This window comes from Girardinichthys multiradiatus, chromosome 6 (assembly GCF_021462225.1).
Source record: "Girardinichthys multiradiatus isolate DD_20200921_A chromosome 6, DD_fGirMul_XY1, whole genome shotgun sequence".
Taxonomy (NCBI): domain Eukaryota; kingdom Metazoa; phylum Chordata; class Actinopteri; order Cyprinodontiformes; family Goodeidae; genus Girardinichthys; species Girardinichthys multiradiatus.
The window spans coordinates 1,520,656-1,540,245 of NC_061799.1; the positions used below are offsets into that span (position 1 = coordinate 1,520,656).

At 36.9% G+C, this 19,590-nt stretch overlaps 1 protein-coding gene across 1 annotated transcript in view; it reads right to left on the reverse strand.

The window, feature by feature from the left end:
• Positions 1-3,500: 3,500 nt before the first annotated feature.
• dlgap1a (discs, large (Drosophila) homolog-associated protein 1a) overlaps positions 3,501-19,590 on the reverse strand; it is a 216,406-nt gene continuing 200,316 nt past the window's right edge. Inside the window, exons 13-16 of the mRNA XM_047368564.1 lie at positions 18,693-18,825; positions 17,410-17,501; positions 16,172-16,324; positions 3,501-10,783 (exon numbers count right to left, since the gene is read on the reverse strand). Of these exons, the coding sequence (XP_047224520.1) occupies positions 10,565-10,783; positions 16,172-16,324; positions 17,410-17,501; positions 18,693-18,825 (597 nt within the window). The 3' untranslated portion in view covers positions 3,501-10,564. The remainder of the gene's footprint in view (positions 10,784-16,171; positions 16,325-17,409; positions 17,502-18,692; positions 18,826-19,590) is intronic.

Genomic DNA, 19,590 nt, shown 5'->3' on the forward strand with positions numbered 1-19,590 from the left:
GCGTCATGAAACACCCTCATCATTTTCTGTACAAACACAAGAAATGGCTCGCAAGTACAAGTTCATATACAGAATAACTGTATATGGCTACAGGATTAAATTAAAGGTAGGCCCAACATAGAAAACAAGATACCCAGGAAGCACTTTAAATAGACCTCACACACACAATGCACACACACACACACACACACACACACACACACACACACACACACACAAATAGTAATATATATGTATAAATTTGTATTATAATAATTCTTAAAAAAAAACTCTTTAACTCTCTTTCCTCTTTCTCACACACATACACACAGTTTCTAATATGGATTTTTTTTAATCCTGGTTTTATAGACTATATTTCCCATCTCTTCCTGAGGAAAAAAGAGCCACACATGGCCACACATTGGTTGGGGTTCACAACAAAAGAGAGCACGCCCCTGTGCAAGCACATAAAAGTCATAAATGTTTCACAATGTTCTCACTCCCCGTTCGTGGATTTTGGTTTTGCTTTTTTTGGACTATTCTTGGATGTTTTTGTTCAGTTTTCATGTTGTGAGGTTTTGTTGGAGCTACTCTCTGCTCAGTTTTACTGAACTCAGTTGGATCACCATGGCAACACTTTCTCAGCTTATGACCTCTCTGGAGCAGGCATGTCTGTGGAGCTTTTTTGCATACATGGAGACAGAAACAGCCCACAGACCTGACACAAAGAACTTTCTCTTTACTTTATAAACCTGCTCATGAAGGAACAATGATTAGAAACATTATGGGTATTTATTTATATGATTTATTCCAGTTTGTCTTCTTTAAAAGATAATTGAATTTTTGATGAAATACATTTCAGATAGAATCATAGTAAGAAGGTCCTGGGTTTAAATCCCAGCTGGGGCTTTTCTAAGTGAAGTAAGCATGTTCTCCAAGGGTTCACATCAGGCACTTCAATGCCCCTGTTGTTCTAAGACATGGATGTTAGGTTATTTGGCAACTCTAAATTGAGATGGATGGTTTCCAAGTATTAAAACCAATGTTTTAACTTAAAGACTAAAATTGGAAAGACAAAATTGAAAAGAAAATTATTACTGTGATGTGATGTAATCTTGAGTGGTTTAATGTTGAGGTGTTGCACTGGGGAGTTTCTTTTTGAGAGAACATATTTTTTCTAATTTTTATTTTTTGACATTTTTTACTCTCAGGGTCTGATGCCTTTCTTTAAAGTATTTAATGCCTCCAACTAAGGGGCCAGTGTGTCGTTTTAATATGATCTGATCCGCTTCCACAGGCTGAAACAGTGCATATCTCTCTCAGATTGGTATATTTCACTTTCTTACTTTCCCAAGCTTAAAAAAAGTGTTGCTACTTGGGTTAAAATGTTAAAAACATAATTATTCCCAAGGTGTGGCCCTTTCCTCTTGGTAAGAAGAGTATTTCACATTGAATATGGCTCAAAATATGGTTACTCTTACCATTGTTTAAACACAGAGGTAATAAAAGTCTGTACAAAATTCTGAAAAGTCTTCCCCTCCCCGCACACCCACCCACCCACACACAAACATATTCTTTACAAAAAAATAAATACAAATACCTTCCATAAACAAGTAATTTTTTTTATCTATCACAGATTTTCATTTACAGTCTGCTGTTTACCTGAATACCTTAAACAATTGATGGCAGCTGTTTCAGGGATTCCAACAAGCAGTGTTGTCATTAGTAGCTGTATGAGCAGTAAGTCAAGTAATAATGGAGAGAAAGATTCAGCTAAAGCTTGTTTTTTCTTCCCTCTGCTCCACATCATGGATGAACACAGATGGATTTGGAAAGTCTGCAATCACAATTCAGCTCTCTGATGGGAAAATCCACGGATGAGCTACACAAACATGTCAAGTGGCTTTATGACATTATTAATAGTATGTTGCATAATTTATGTGAAAGGGTTTTTAGGGCTTCAAAGTTGTAGCTGCAGAAGGGACAAACATCATCTTAATTTGAAATGCTCATCCAATCTTCTAGCACTGAGTACATGTTTATAATATTTCCATTTTTTACTCTAAATGAAGGATGTTGAAAGCAATCAGCAGTGTGGTTTGTTTAACATTCCTCTCCTATTTCTTTCTGAACTCCAAGACTATTATCTCGCTGGGATAATGGAGTGGATAAGTTGATAAGATTTTATTTTTTTCTTCCCTAAGCTAGATCCCACAAACACTGGTTATAATAAAAATACATTCTTAGAAAAACGTTTTTATATAGTTCAACATAGTCTCTACATAAAACTGTTCCTGTATATCTCTGTACATCGTCTATAAGGGAGAAAAGACCCTGAATCAAAATAAAAAAAGTTTGTTCTCTTCTCTTCCTAGACAAAGAACTTTGAAATAGCACAAAAATAACTGCCACAATATAATCCCAAAATAAATGGAAGTGAAAAGGTAGTGATCATCTGGAACAGAACATTTTTCACAAAATCTGGTTCTGCTGAAAACAATGATCATGAGCACTGAATGTGGCAATTACCAAAAGAAACGATCACATATGCCTTGATAATTGTGTTGTTGATACGTATACCTCCACAAGGCTGAAGTCAAGGTGCTCATACTGTCCTGAGTCATACATAAAAGTTGTCAGCAGGCTCAATAGTTAATTGCTAGAGTTTATGCAGGAGAAATATTTGGCTTCATATAAATATAAGCATAAACGTTTCTTATGGTGTCAGGAGACTACTGCCAAAATCAAAGGCTGCTCTTATTTGTTTAATGCCAGGTTTTAAAGAAGATTAGTCTTGTTCTTATTCTTATCTAACAGACAGAGAATATTAGAACGATGTGTTTAACATTACATCTGCATGATTACACTGGGATTAGCACTGCTTTGCACAGTGACACCATTACATCTTAATATTTAAACAGGCTTGTGTTATATTCTGAACTATTCCAAATTGTCATCATACAGTAATGGTTCAGTCCAAATGACTCAGTATGGCACAAGTCACAAAGCAGCCACGTTGCAAGTAAGGAAATCAAGCAACAAAAAGAATGTGTGTGAGCTGTGATTTGGTGGTGATACATGAGTTCAGCTATGATCAGCTTATATATTACCGGTCAAAAGTTGTAGAACCACTTTCTCATTTACTGTTTTTTTTTTATTTAATTTAATTTTTAATTTTTGACAATTTACATTGTATGTAGATTCTCACTGAATGCATCAAAACTGTGAATGAACGCATATGAAATTATGTAGCAAACAAAAAATTGCAAAAGAACTTTAAATGTTTTATATTTTAGATTCCTTAAAGTAACCCCCGTTTGCTGTGATGACTGAAATATTATTCTTTGGCCATCTCTTAATGAATCTCAAGGAAGTTCTTTCAAGACTCTTTGGAAAACCATTTCAGGTGTCCTCCTCATGAAGCTCATGGAGAGAACGCCAAGAGAGCAAAGCAGTCTTTAAAGCAAAGGGAGGCTATTTGGAAGAATATAAAATATAAAAAGGTTTAGAGTTATCTCACGCTTTTTGTTTACTACATAATCCCATGTGTGTTCATTCATATTTCTGATGCCTTTGGTGAGAATCTACAATGTAAATAAAGACCCATTAAGTGAGAAAGTGTATCTAAAACTTTTGACCGGTACTGTATATGTTCCCCTATTCACTAACAGGATTCTATTAGCACTTTGCTACTTAGTTGATGGCTTTCTGTTTTATGCAAGGAAGTTAAAATATCTTTTATTTACAAATGAGTTTTTGTAGTGTCAGACATGAAAAGCTTTAAAAACAAAGTGGATTGTGGAAGAAGAGTAATACCCAAGACTACAAAATGCATCTGAGTTTGCAAAGCAATAGAACTTCACTGACAAATATTGAACTGAATTTAAAGTTGGTTGTTCCAAGAAGAGGAAAAACCATGAAGTTTCATGCAAGTCCTCAGGTTCATCATATGTAATCCACAGTTTTCATGTGATCCAGCGTTAACATTTGGTGTATCTAATGTTTGTAGGATTGTCTGTCACCTCCTTATGAATGTTGGAGAGAGACTGAAGGATGGGAGTTGGGACAGATGCAATACTGTCCCATTCTTAAACTGGATATTGGGCTCTGATCTCGACTTATGGCACCTGCTTTGCTGTAAATTATGTTTTTACATATATAAATAAATAAAGGTACGTCTCAAAAAATTGTTTTACATTTTGAAATATTTTGTCACTCATTTCAAAAAGTCAATAATATTTGGATTAATTAAGCATAGAGTAAAATATTTCAAGCCCTTCTTGTCATTTTGATAATTATGGGTTACAGATAATGAGAACCCAAAATTCAGTGTCTCAGAAAATTAGAATATTACATATATGTAATATTCTGACATGTATGTTCAGTTTTATTGACTCAATACTTGGTTAGGGCTCCATTTGCATGAATTACTATATCAGTGTGGCATGGCGGCGATCAGCCTGTGGTTTTGCTGAGGTGTGATGGAAGCCCAGGTTGCATTGATAGAAGCCTTCCGGTCATTTACCTTGTTGGGTCTGTTGTCTCATCTTCCTCTTGTCAACAGCCCATATGCCCCTTTTCCACTGGCTTGATTTAGCCTGGCTCCACTCCACTCGATTGCTTTGCAGGGGTTTCTTAGTGTTTTTTCCGTACCTGTAATTTTTTCATCCCTATGCCTGAGCAAGTACCATCAGGGCTGACTAGGGGCTACGTGTGAAGTGAACGTCTGCTGTTCACTGACTGGCCGTGGGACAAAGAGAAATTTTAAGGTTTTTGCTGAGATACTACAGAGAAAAGTAATGGTCAGAGTGGGTGAAATCGAAATATAATTTTACTATTTAAAAATCATAAACCATGCCTGAAGGCTGAAAGGAAAGAAAATGGACACCATGTCAGCGGAATTACACACAGGTAGGGGGCGCTGTATTAAATAACATCCTAAACCAGCTGATCACACATAAAATCAGCTTTTCAGACTTGCTGTTAAGACACTTGTAGCCCATGTGTTGAATTCATCTGTATATAGTGGTTCTTAAAGTTCTGCCACCAGCCTCAGTCCACTCCTTGTGAAGCTCCACCAGAATTCTTGAATTGATTTTGCTTAACAATCCTCTCAAGGCTGCAGTGATCCCTGTAGGTAGTGCACTTTTTGCCACCACATTTTTCATTCACTCAACTTTCTATGAATATGCTTGGATCCAGCATTCTGTGAACAACCAGCTTCTTTAGCAATTACTCCTTTGTGGCTTATCCTCCTTGTAGATGTTGTCAATGACTGTCTTCTGGACAACTGTCCAGTCAGCAGTCTTCCCCATGACTGTGTAGCCTACTGACCCAGACAGAGAGACCATTTAGAGCCTCAGGAAACCTTTACAGGTGTTTTGTGTTAATAACCTAATAGGGGTGTAACACCTTGAGTTTCCAATATGTTACTTTGTCACAATCTTCAAATTTTCCGAGACACTGAGGTTTTTATTATCTGTAAGCCACTTTCTGTAAAGAGTGTCAACAAATATTGAACTTTTTCATGACCGTCTATTTTTTAGATGGACCTGTAGAGAAGTGGAAAGTAACAAATTTAATTAACTTGCCTTAATGTAACTCTATTGTGTACATTTAGTGTTTAATTGTAGAGTTGCTTCATATTTTTGCCATTAGAATTGTCCCTATGAACTATTATTAAGTAAGTTAAGGCCTATATTATTATTGTTATTGTTGTTATTATTATACAGTGTACACTGTTTCACAAGGCAATCACAGCTTGCAGTATGCAAAAACCTGATATGAAATCAATGCAAACAAGTAAAGGCTAATGAAATAATAGTAATTCTACTGCAGTGGTAAAAGGGGTTTTCTTAGTTTAGGAAGCATGTTGTGAAAATTGGTCAAAAAGATATTGACACAGTTTACTTTTAATGTTAGCTATCTGAAGTTTAGCTGGAAACAACAGTCATGATTTGAGCTAACACTAACAGACGTGATTAAAAACGTAGATCTACAACACATCAGATCAGTTCTTTTTCCAACTCGCATCACAGCTGATTACTGTATTTGTTTTATAGCTGGTGCTCTGTTGGAAAATGAAAACCTATGGAAATTAGCATCTGTTTAAATAGGAATGTGCAAATAACTCTATAGGCTATCCTGCAGTACCTTGCAAACATATTCATACTTCTTGAACTTAAAAAAAATTGTTATGTTATAACTACATATTTATTTGAATTTGGTGTGATTTACAAAATAAGCACATAACTACTAATTTGAAAGCTTCCCTGTACTCTGAAGCCCCTAAATAAAATTCAGTGCGAATTGCCTTCAGACGTTTTCTAATCAGCTGACAGAGTCCAGCTGTGTTTAACTGACTCACAGTATAACTGCAACTGTTCTATTTCTGGTCTCAGGGGTTTGTTAGGGAACACTAAAGAACAAGCAGCATCATGAAGAGCAAGAAACACAGCAGACAGGTCAGGGAGAAAGTTGTGGAGTTGGGTTGAGTTCTAAAACAAGATCCCAAACTTTGAACATGTCCCAGATTTGATTTAGTTCATTCAGGTTTATTTGATTCATGCTGTTTACTTTTGTTACTTTCCTGGATTCCTGTGTTGGAATTATTAATTTATATTTCCTTGTAGATTTGGTTCCTCTGTTTTGGTTCTGGAGTTTATTCATTGATTCCTTAGATGTTTTCTGTTACCTCCCTGTAATTAGCGTTAATTAGTCACACTCCTGACTTCTCAAAGATAACTAGGGCTTTAATGCTCTAAAACCATACACCATGTCATGTTTGGAGGATTCCCATCAAACCAATTCCAGTGCTAAACAGGTGCTAGTGCTTTCTTAGAACCAGTTCATTCTGCTTCCTCCAACGACTGCACTTCTTATCTGGGCCAGAAGAAATAACAGCTTTTTTATCCTAGCTCTCCTGACAATCACTATCAGTCTTTAAAAATCACCAGGTGCTATTAGTCCGTCTTCTTCCAAGAAGTGTTCTCAACCTGTTTGCTGCGCTGCTGATAAATGTTGTCCAGAAGTCAAAAAACGTATCTGGGATTGTTGCGAGCTTTTACAATTATAAACATCAGTTTAAAACCATGTTACTCATTTAATGTGACGTTAGGGCAACTGACTGCAGCCATAACATGACAGAGAGAGTCTGTCTGCTTCTCACAGATGAGGGTCAAGCATGTTCCACTGACATGATAACTTAGCTATGAGTTGGTTCTCTCAGGAAAACCAAACTGGTTCCTATCGATGTTTTTCTAGAACAGGTTAGAGGCTTGCTCCACAACAAGCATTGGCTCAGTACTGGAACCTGTTTTATGGAAAACCTGTTCATGTCTTACTAAGCAAAGACTGCCTAATTCATGCTGTAACAATAACATAGCATAAGGATAAGTATAAAGCAAAGCAGGCGTTTTATATTCGCTGCCATGTGGTTTGTTCGTTGTTCAACAACTTAAGCACTATTGGACTGCCTTTAAATTCCATATCATTCTCCCCAAATGTTTCAAATGTCTGCGTGCTACACAGTGAGTATGCTCGGGTTGTCCTCATTAGGAGTAAGGTTTCATTCTAACATTCGGACAGTTGAAACCTGTTTTGGATTGTACTGTATAAACTAAAAGAGAGCACCGTGCACGCCACACTTGCAGCTACATGTATGAGTTATTGTGAGCAGTTACTACTACTCAGTCATAAGGAAAGATTTTCAAATGTTTAAAATGTGTTGATAGGCTTTTTTGGAAGTCAAAAGCTCCTTTCAGATCATGGTTCAAAAATAAACGTGCAACAATAAAAGGTCAGTCAAAGGTTAAATATTTGCTTGTTTTGGAGTGGTGGTGGTGGGGGGGGGTGTTACAGGAGTTTTTAGCACTTTTGTTTAGTTTTGTTCTCCTACTAGTTAGGTCAACTAGCCTCAGATAAATGCTAGTTAGCTGGCTAGGCCTATTTACTCATAAACCCAACATTCGCATGCTTTTCTGCCATTGGACCAACTGACCAACAGAAGTGACCCATCAGACCCATTTGGTCAGATTTTGGGAGGTTCTGCAATGTTGTCATCCACAGGAAGTTGTTTCTCACATATTTGCCACTCAGGTTGGCTCTACATATGAGGGGAATTTTAAAGATCTTTAATTAGAAGTGTGTCACAGCTTTATAAATAACAGTAGTTTTCTTTTAAGTGACTAATAATATCAATCCATTGTTTTGGCCTATTGTTGAAGTGGATTATTGACAGCTCAACTGAGTTAGTTGCAGTTTATCGCTTTACCATAGTTATTAAAATATTTTAGAATGACAATACAGTTACAAAGAAGGAATTATGACTGTTAGCTCTACCCACAGAAAAACATAGGATGATAATAACATATCACCACTTTGTAATCCCCTGTGAAATATTCAGACATTCCCACTGTATCAAATGGTGGTTATAACTTTTGTTTTAATACTTTAACAAATACAATGTGGAAACCTATTTATAGTGAGCACATATTTCAAATGGACACCATACATTACAATTTTTAATGTAAAAACATTATTAATTTCTATTTTTATGCAACTTTACTGCAATTATAAAGTAAAAATATGTGCTTCTGATCTATTTTCAATCTCTGAACCTCCAGGCATGTCAAGCAAAGGGGTCTTCAGAACTTCCGGACCTGGATCTTTAAGTGCCTGAGAATCACCTGCATTCCTCCTGTGGCTTTTGTCACAGAAAAGAGGAACTTCTCAAAGTTGAAGCAAATTAAGAACCTTAGGTCATCCATGAAGAAGGATCAGCTCAATGATCTCATTATCAACAGCAATCATGAAGTGGGTAAGCAGATGTCCTACGAGGAGATCATTTTTGACTTTACTTCTGTAAAAGCTGTTCCACTAGTATATTTACTACTTAACTAATTGTATTTTTTTATGTGATGAAATTTTATGATTGCCTTAATTATACATTAGAGAATGTTCAGTGTTTGTTTTTATTGTTACAAATTAAAACAGATGCTGGATTATATTTTTATTCCAGGCCACAGCCTATTTTAGGTGCAACAACCAAACAAACAGTAACAGATCCAGAATAGTTTTAAAGAGGTTGGAGTTTTATATATAACTAACTTCACTATTAGTAGTAGTGTTCTACGTTTCTTTTGCACATTGATATGCAAGTACGTAAAAACAAATAATTTATAGTTTGTAGATCTTGGGCTAGGATCACTTGTATATTGATTGTTTAGAGGTGTAAGAATTTGTGCTGCTATCAAGTTGGGAATCATGTTGCTTTAAAAATTTCCAGTAAAACATTTTTTTAAACACAGAACAGTTTTTGTTATATTTCTATGGATCACTGTTGCATTATAATTTTCTATCAGTTTTCAAGAGTTGAGTGGCTCAACCTAAAATGCTTTATTTAATATATGAGGTAACCATGACTGCAGCCTGGCCGCATGTTTGTGGATCATCTTATGGATCAGGAACCTCTCCATTATATTGGCAAACTAGGGGCCATCAAACAGCATCTTGTATAAGGCTCCAGCAAAGCTATAAAATGGGCTGATTTCTTTCATTCACATCATATAAGTTAATATGTTAAGATCATGTGTTGTGGGTGCTTTCAGAACACTCGGCTGGGAACAAGGAACCAAAGAGGCATGGTTTATAATACAGCAGTGTTCACCTGAGTATTGCGCATTAGCTTTGTGTGGGGGATTTCCCCTGTTTTTGGACAGCCTGCAAACCAAATAATTCATTATTTAAAAAAAGAAAGGTCGTTGTGCAGAATTCTCCTCATGTATCATCTGTATTAGATTCTTCTGATCAGTACATTGATCAGATGGACACCGAAAGATCTTCCAGTGGCTCCACTTCCCATGCATCCAGTCATGCTTCTGGTGCTCTTTTTGCTTTGTATCAGATCACTACATCACATATGTTCCACAGTCCCATCTTAGCCTTAACACTGAGTCATTAGGGGTGTATGACTACCTACCAAGGTGGATCAGAGGTGTCATATGGGGTCTCATCACCAACCTTAGAAAACAGATCTTAGATTGAAAGGATGATCTGAAATGGTCTAAATGCCTCAAGTTGCTCAACACTTAAAGGCGCAGTGAAAGCAGAACATGAACTCACCATGCTTCTTTTGCCTAAACTATTGAATTAGGAGTTTCACAGCATGAGCTACAGAAGCCAGTCAAGTCAGCAGTTTGGAATATAAGGTGATATCAGGAAGTGTTACAACTATGTCATCAGAGTTTTCAGCATTTAAATTATAACAGGTGATCTAATTTCGCCCCATCCTCGCAGTAGATCTAAAGCACAATTTTGGAAATGTAAATAAACTTTGGAAAGTTTATATACAGTGTTTCTTTGTATAAAAAATGCTTCTTAAAAACCAAACCTGTAGAACATCAGTTGCTACTTCATAACACATAACTGATGAGGTAAAAATAGACGGAAACATTCCAGAAAAAAAACCCTCAAAATATTCACATTAGTTTTTCCCACTATAACACTATTACATGTTTTCTTTTAAGGAGGGTGTGTGTAACTGGGTACTTTTTGCCAACCATAATATACGTCCATGTTAGTGTCTTCATAACCTTGTCTGAGCTTCAGGGATGTAAATCTCAATGCTGTCAGCACTCTCCGTCGCTGAGTTCTGGCGTACAGATGCTGCTCTCTTGACAGCCATCAGGCGCTTTCTAGCCTCCTGCCGCTGCTTCTCTGAGCTCTCCAGTGAGCGGTCTCTGGCAAGTGGTGGATGGACCACATTGTGTGGTTTTTTTGGCACAGGAGGTGGAAGTCGCCTCTCCTGGTGAAGGAAAACAGAAGTGGACAAGGAATGTGGAGATGTTAGGATACATATATGTATTGAGTTGTAATGCAGTTTTTATTTTTTGTAGTATGTTTTGCTTAAAATGTGGGATTTTGGATTCTTCAATTTGTAGTTTTCTCTTTTTTTCCCTCCGGGCTGATTCACTAAAGGGTCTAAACAAATATTGTCTCTGTGTCTGTCAATATTTAAATAAGAATTAATGCTTAGGAGAAAAACTTGCTTTGTTTGTGCCAGGGTAAATGGTGCTGCATTGAGGTAACTGTGTCACAGTAGTATCTGTGGTTGCTTCATTTGCAGAGGAAAATCACATTTAGATTGTGCCACAACTACATCAATCTGAGGCCAAAAAAGTGCAAACTTCCTAAAGCTTTTTTATGTTGGTGGTGCTGTGTCTAATTATCATTCGTTTTACATTAAGACGAAGCCTGATGTAGTGGGAACTGGCGAAAAAACTGTGACATGGTTCATATTTTGTGAATCAGTTTCTACAGTGGCTCTCAAAAGTGTACACACCCCTGTTAAATTTCCAATACCCAAAAAATCAAGACTAAGGTAAACCATTTTCCCGGTATACTGAGACATACCATATATCCTGCAAAATATAACTGAAAATAAATCTATTAAGGGAAAAATATGTAAACAAAAAATGTGCAATAATGTGGTTTCAAGTGTGAACATCATTAAACACAGTTTTGCAAAGCAACAATGTTTAAGGGATTGCACTCTTAAGTAACCAGGTTATCACGGTACTTTTCTTCATTTCTCCCATTTGACCAACAAAATTGGTTTAAGTTAATTGAGAACTCAGGGCAACAGTAGAATCATTGTGCAAAGATTTAATACAATTATACTGACAAAATACAATTTTCAACAAAAACAAATATGACACAGGTAAAGCCACAGGTAGTTGTGAGGTTGTGGTTGAAGCAGGTTTAGGAAAAGACATGGCAGCTGTGTAAAGAACATGACTGGAGGGACTGGAGGTCAACATGGCTAGAATGTCAACACTGGAAAATACACAGGAATTGTCAGAGGGAAAGAACTACACAATCACAAATCAGAACATACAAACACACCAAGAATATCAGCACTAAAGAATGAACCAAACATGGAACACCAGCCAGGACATATAAAATCAAAGCCCCATAGTTCTTGACAGATTGGTTCGTTTTCCTGTTGTATTGTACAGCATATGTCTCACATTAAAGGTGGAAACGGGCTGGATCTAGACAGGGTTTGTACACCTTTAGGAGCCCCTGTATATATACAAGGACAGCAAACATTCATCTCCTGTGTCTGTATTAAATCAGGTTTGTGGAAACGTATCATGAAAAGACTTTAACATCCAAGCACGAATGTATTTTGGTTTGATATGAAGTCATTTTAGGTGACCATATGCAAGTCAATGACAGAGACTGTCCCTGCATGTATTACATGTCTTGCAGTTCCTGAAATGTGAGAAAGTATAGTTTGGGATCCTGCCACTCTACCAGAGTAAACTGAGTATAACTTATTTAACCATAGCACCAAAGTGGAAATGCACCACCTCTGCAAGAAACTAAACATATTCAAACCGAGCATAATGCTGATCATTTTGTTTTTTGATTAAATCAATACAAAGCACAGGGACTAAAGAGATGTCCTAAAAATGAGAGGCCCAACTTAATGATGCAACTGTCTGATAAGCTCATGCACAATATTATAATTTCACATTATCACTGCTAACAGTGGTTCTTCAAGCTATCAAGCAATCAGAAGAAGTTTTACCTCAGTTTCCTGTATTCATGTTTCATTGACTATGACTCTCAAAATAAATTAAGAGCCAGCACAACTTGTAATTCTTTTTTTAACTAAAGGACTACAAGGTGGTTGGTAACCCCTTCGTTTATTAGTATTCTTCTGCCTTTCTGTAAAGCACTTGACCTTGCCTTACTTTTGACAGGTGTAGTTCAAATAACTGCTCAATCTTTTCATTACAGATGATTCTGAAACTGAATTTGTTTTAGAAATGTCTGACAGTAAATCAATTTAAATTTCCGCTCTGCAGATTTCTTATTACAACTGAGTGACTGCATTCCTCTATTACCCTACCCATCAGATTCTTGCTGTTTTGATCCGAATTAAATGTTTTTGCTCCTATGGCACCAAGCTCACTGAGAGACGGGGAACTATCTTTAGAATAAGCAAAACACTATTAATTAATTTACACAGTCTACATTATGTAAACACAAAACTAGACCAAACATTATAAAATCTGTAAAATAACTTTTTGGTTTTTTTGATGAATGTTTTTTTTTTGCTGCTGACACTACTGGCTACTGCTACAGGTTAGGTATTTTTTTACTTTTCATTTTGATGTGTTTTGAAACTATTAGTGTGCTTCACACTTACAATATATTAGAGGTATAACAATATTAGTGACATACTCATCTGTTCATATATCTTGCCATTTGCAGAAGCAAGACAAAACATAAAGCCACATATGTGAGATGGCTGCAGGTAGCAGAAGGACGCATAAAGAGGTGGATGAAAAGACAGACATGATGGATCCATGGAGGCCCAGATTGGTCAAGGCCCTGTGGTGTTGTTGGTAATGCTGATTGATGTGAGGCTGTTTGCAAGCCCCTTCACTGCTAACATGAAAAAGAAAGAAAAAAGGAAGAAGCGGACAACAATGAGAGCAAATGACACAACGTCAGAAGACCAACGTTAGAAAAACCAAAGAGATACAATTATACAGCAAATACTGTATACTAAGTGAATAATATCTGTACATGCATAGACAGAAAATCATGCATGACTAAAATAATCTAATATTGCTGGAGCAAAATATCAACAAATCTGTTATGTTTGTTTAGTTTGAATATTTTCTGTTATCCAATCATATTAACCCAAACCCAATGGAACGAGGAACCTTTATGAAGTAAATTCGAGTTTTAGGAACCAAAGAAATGACTTGCACTTACAGGGACATTTATAGGTGCTAAAGACAGAAGTTTCATTAAGGTGGTTTAAAGGAAAAAAGACAAGTTTACATTCTAAAGGAAGGCTAGCAGTCAGAATGAGGCACCCAACAGAGTGACTTTGAGCCCCAAAAAACAACTCTGTGGTCACACTGCACAAGCTGTCCTTCTCTCAGAGGGACATAACATTCATGCACAAAATCCTCCTCTCCTTAGAACAATTGAGAGTGTCCAATTAACCGTACAGTCATTGTTTGGACTGAGGGAGGAAGTCAGGGTACCTGGAGAGGACCCATATACACAAAGGGAGAACATGCTAACTCCATGCACATAGCCTCCAGGCCAGTATGTGAACCCAAAACCCTCTTGCTGTAAGACAACAGTACTAAAAAAAAAACTGTAGAGGTTTAACAAAACATGTTTATGAGGGGATAAACCTAACAATGTGGTTTTTACATACAAAACTTGAAGTGAAAACCAACTCTCCTGCGGTCATTAATAAGCGCTCTGAAGAAAGATGCAAACTGAGAAATTTTGGCGGAAAACATTAGCTTCTTTATACAGAAATCAGTTGTGACATACACATTCAAAGGCAAGATCTATGTAACTGCTGTGTGCCTTCATGCTCAGGAGAGGTTCTGACTGGTACAGAAAACTTGTATCTTTATGCCAAGATGTTTCAGCACAATTTGTATGTGGTTATGTAAGAGCCAGCTGCTGGCAGGGAGTCTCCAGGTGTTTTTGAAGGTACAACAAAGACAAAAAGAGGAATAGTGGCAGTTTATTGCATTTTGTCGCTTCTAACTTTGCCCTCTAGCCTTTTGTACAATTAAGTGTAGCTGAAGTAATATCCCAGATGTTGTTTTGATTTATCTAGTGATTTTCTAAAAAAGGAACACCAGCAACTTCATTATATACTGAGGGGCTTTAAATAGAAGCTTAGGCAATTAAAACAGGAAGGTAGGTGAATGAGAGAGATTTTTATTTTTGATAATTTCTCCTCCATTTTAAGCGCAATCAAGATGAAAATCTGTACGTACCATTTACAGAGTTAGCAGGAAATAATGGTATGAAATCATTCTTAAATGTTCAAATGTTGTTAAAGCTACGTGCGGACAAACTTTAATTGCAAACTAGCAAAACTATTTATTGACTATATCTCTACCCTGTTTCATGATTTTCAAATAAGATTAGCAATCTTGATTGAGCTATTGTGTCTATACATTCAGTTTGGTACACATTCAATCATCGGAGGTGCTATAGGGACCGAAAGTTTAGATTAGCATAACAGATTGATGGATTGATACACAACGTGGTACATATGCTCAAGACCTTGGCCCGAAGACATACTCCTTTAATATGATTAAGAAGTGGGTGTGGCTTATATGCTATCTCACATTTGACCTTTGAACTCAGTGAATTTGAAAGATTTTGTCGGGGAAATCACAGATCATACACAGAATTGTGCTACCAAGGTAAATAAGAAAAATCCTAAGTTTTACATCTAAATGGCGCTGTTATAATGTAAAATGCCTCTCCATGATTATCTCTGTAACTGCTGGTTGCAGAGATTATATCTCTATACCTAGATGTTCTTTGAGTCATTCTAAATCATGTGAGCTTTGAAAAAAAGCTGGACAGAGCAGATTTTGACTGTTTTGAGATGATCATGGACGTGTGACAACTACAGGTCTCCCCGTTTTCTTCAGACCCACGACCCATCCTTAAGCTGGTGAAGAAAAGAAATCAACGTCAAAGCATTTTCATTCTTTTCAGTAAAATCGGATAGTTGTAGTTAGAGGTTTAAGCAGGGTGAGGCATAGATAAGGTGAATTTGTATCACCATTAGTTAATCCAAGGTATTAACGTGTTGCATACAATACTGATTTAAGTGTTTAATGCTGAACTGTTTGATTTGCTGTCTGAATACTGTTGAACTGCGAACCACAGTTCCACTCAACAAGTTTGGCTGCTTCGTCCTCCTGATCGCTAATCAGCCAGGAGTTAAAGTTGAACTTTTAGAAGTTTTTCATTCGAAGCAGACTGCAGTCTGTGGTATGGGCCTTGTGGCCTGGCCACCCCATTGTTCCATCATTTTATTACCCTTGGGGTTTTTCCACCAAGCTCCCGCCTCAGAGTTTTACGACCCTTTGTTCAAGATTTGGGGCTATCAGCTGTTAGTGGCTAAGGGGCCAGCTGCTCTACCATTCTACCGGCTGGTCGTTCTGTTCCATTTCCCAAGTTAATTCAAATTGTTGTGTAATTCTCATTTGTCCAGAACCCTAACCCTTTGTGATATTCCATTTCATTCAAAGTTTCTTATTGTCTATAGAATTCTAGATACAAAAAACAACAAAGAAAGGAATATTCCTTTTCAGTCATTTAAGTATAATGAGAGTACCTTTCTATCGGGAGGGTCCAGCGGTCTCCAGTTGTTGGCCCTAAGCTGGTGAAGCTCATCAAACTTGAGGCTTATGTTCTCAATAGATAGCTGAAGCATATCCCAAAAGCCCGCAAGATCTGAGGCCACAGGACGAGGATGGGTGCTGGGGTTCTACAATGGCACAAAAAGCAAAATAAAGAAGAAAATAATTGATAAAAATATAGTTTTTGTTGGCACAGCGTTACATTATTATTATTGATACAGAGAAACAATGGCTGCAGCAGCACTCTAAGCCTCTTCTATATGACAAAGCTTTTCATCCTACCTCTAAAGTGTGGACACCCTATGAAAAATCTCATTACAGCTGCTTGTATGCAGGATGTTTTTCTTTCAGGTATCATTTATAACTGTTCACCATAGCTGAGGGTCGTAAATGTAAACAGACTAATAAATCAAGACATTTGCATTTTGGGTCAGATCTTCAATATGACATCCAGAGCAGAATGTCCAAAAATTCTCTACTTGCTGCAGCTTTAAGACCTCCTTTCACTGAAAACCTCCTGAAAACCAACCATGAAGGCCACAGGAAGTTTTGAGGCCTGTAGTTGTAGAGTCTTTGGGAAGTTTGCACATCAGCATCTGCTGGACCCGCTCTGGGATTTTAGGTGGCACACCACTTCATAACTGAGTTGCAGTCATTTCCAGTTGCTTCTACTTTGTTATAAGACATCGTACAGTATATTTGTTATATCAGTATAATATAATTAACTAGACCAATTCTATCTCAAGTGTTTGAAAATCCATGACTAGGTGCTGTATTTTAAGAGTGATTGGAACACCTGAAGTTAATAATTCAGATGTATGCGTGAATGCTTTGACAAGAAATGATAAGAATAACTCGACTGGAATTTTTTTGTTCAGAAAATTGACTGGCTTAAAATAGAGAAATTTAATTGAACCGAATGTGGCCTTATTATGCACACAGGACTAACTGGGTTATGTGTTATTTTCACATGAAAAGTATTATTGTGTTATTCATTGTTATATTATTACATAATAAGAGTAGAAAGGAACAATTACAACAACAGCAACATGATTAATATCCTCTATTATCCAAAATTCATGTTTAAAAAGCTACAAGCTAGAACTGATTACATTTTCGGAGTCATGGCTCCAAAGATTTAAAAGATTAAGCTGGTGTTCAAACACAAAATCATTGGTAATGGTTTTTGCATATAACAAAGCTTGACACTTACCAAGTTCTCTTCACATAGCTCCCTGAACTGCTGAAACTTCTGGGAGATCAGAAGCTGTGCACTTCCTACAGCAGCCCTCATCTTTTCCAGGACTGGTAGCACAAAAACAAGTCATGGTAAAATAGGCTGTAGAACAAATGTACAAGCCATTTTTTCATCTCTGATATTACACTGGATATAAAAAGTCTACAGACATCTCTTGAAATGCCAGTTTTTGTGATGTAAAAAATAAAATCTAGAAAAATAATTTTAGAACTTTCTTCCCCTTCAGTGTGGCATATATTATTTATCAATCAACTGAAAAACAAAAGAAATCTGTTAGTTGGGAGATCAAATTTGTCTGCCAAAACCAGGTTGTATAAATGTGCAGATCCTTAAACTAAACTGTGTTATGGTCTGATGAAACCAAACTGGACCTTATGACCACATTTCCAAAAGGAAGGTTTGGCATGAAAACAACAACATGTGATGGTGATGGGAACATCATGCTATGGGGTTACTTTTCTCCAGATGGAGCTAGAGATTTGTCAAGTTGATGAACTGTTCTAAATACAAGACAGTTTTGACCCACAACCTTTGATTTCTGCTAGAAAACTAAAGGTGGGGAGAGATTGTACTTTTTTAACATCAGAGTGAGTCAATGCATACAAAATCAACAAAAGACCAACAAAAGAATGAGTTCATTAGAGGAGGCTTTGGAATGGTGTAACCAAAAATCTATGTGGCGTCACCTGAGGAGGAACGCAAACCAGAGATGGCTTCATAATCTGATAATTGGAGAGTTGAAAAACGTTTGCAATATGGAGACAGCAAATATTACCAAGTCAAGATGTGGGATGCTGACTGATCCCTACCAAACAAGACTGAATTCTGAAAATAGATCCAAAAGTGTTTTACCAGAACATTAGCTTAGCTTTCATTAGTGTAATTTCCAGTTGAATTGCAGAGAATGCATATCACTGTCAAGGCAGAAAAAGCTTTGAAATTATTTATCATGATCTACAAAATTTTTGGTGCGGTGTGTAGACTTTTTTTATCCATTGTATTGAACAGAGCATGTGTACAATTTTCTAATGGTTAAGCAAATATGGGTGAACGTTGCAAATTCAGATTTAAGTGCCTGGTCAAACAAAAATTATAATCTCATTTGTAATATTTAAAAAGGGAGCTGCATTATTACTCTTAAAATATTTGTGAACAAGCTGGGAGGATCAGAATGTCTTTACCTATTTATTAGCCCCATGAAAAGTCATAAGATTAACAAAAAAAAACAAAAAACATACTGTCTTCAGGCAGCTCATTCTCCTGCTGGTCAAGATCCATTTGTCGACACCATCCCTCCATGCGGTCGGTCTCAGCCTGCAGAAGCTTCAGGAACCAGCGTCCATCTCTCTGACAGACTGATCGTTGCACCACCTACATCAGATTAGCCACATTTGCACATACTGTCAAATATTGCACGTTAAATTATAGATTTATTAAAACTACAACAAATCCCTAAACAAAGAAACATGGCTAGAAGTACCTATTATTTTACTGCTGGTTTTTCTTTCACTGACTGGCAAGGTAAACATTGTTGGAAAAGTTGATAAATAAGATATCTTAAAATTTCTTGTTAAGAAGGAAATGACAAGACTGCAGGGACACTAGACTGTAGTTTTTTATTCATGCACAGTCATCACATGATCTGAAAAAGATCAAATCTTCTTATTATTATGTTTGGCTGTAAAAAAGGCCAAAAACACAGTGTAGAACTCTTAAAAAAGAAGTGTCAGATTTGGTGATGTTTGAGTGCGAATTTGAGCATGGCTTGAAATCAGCTGAATGGGTCATTGAGGCGAACAACAGAGATGAAACGTGGGCCTTCCCTTTGGTATATTGAGATGAAATGATCAGGATCGAACATGAAGTCTGAGAAGACTAAATATCTAGATGGAATGAAAGTTATTAAAATAAGTAAATACACTTAACCTGAAACCCATTGAGGGCTTGAACATCATGGAGTTAGGATTAGATATGTCACCCCCCAAAAACTGAGGCCAAGGCCGAGCAAAAAGTGATATGAATGGAGGAGAAGGGTGGGGAGGAAAAAGATAATAAGAGCCTGACAGGCGAAGAAAGGGAAGGACATGAATCTGGTCAAAGTCAAGGGAAAGGAAACATAACAAAATGTTGAGTAAG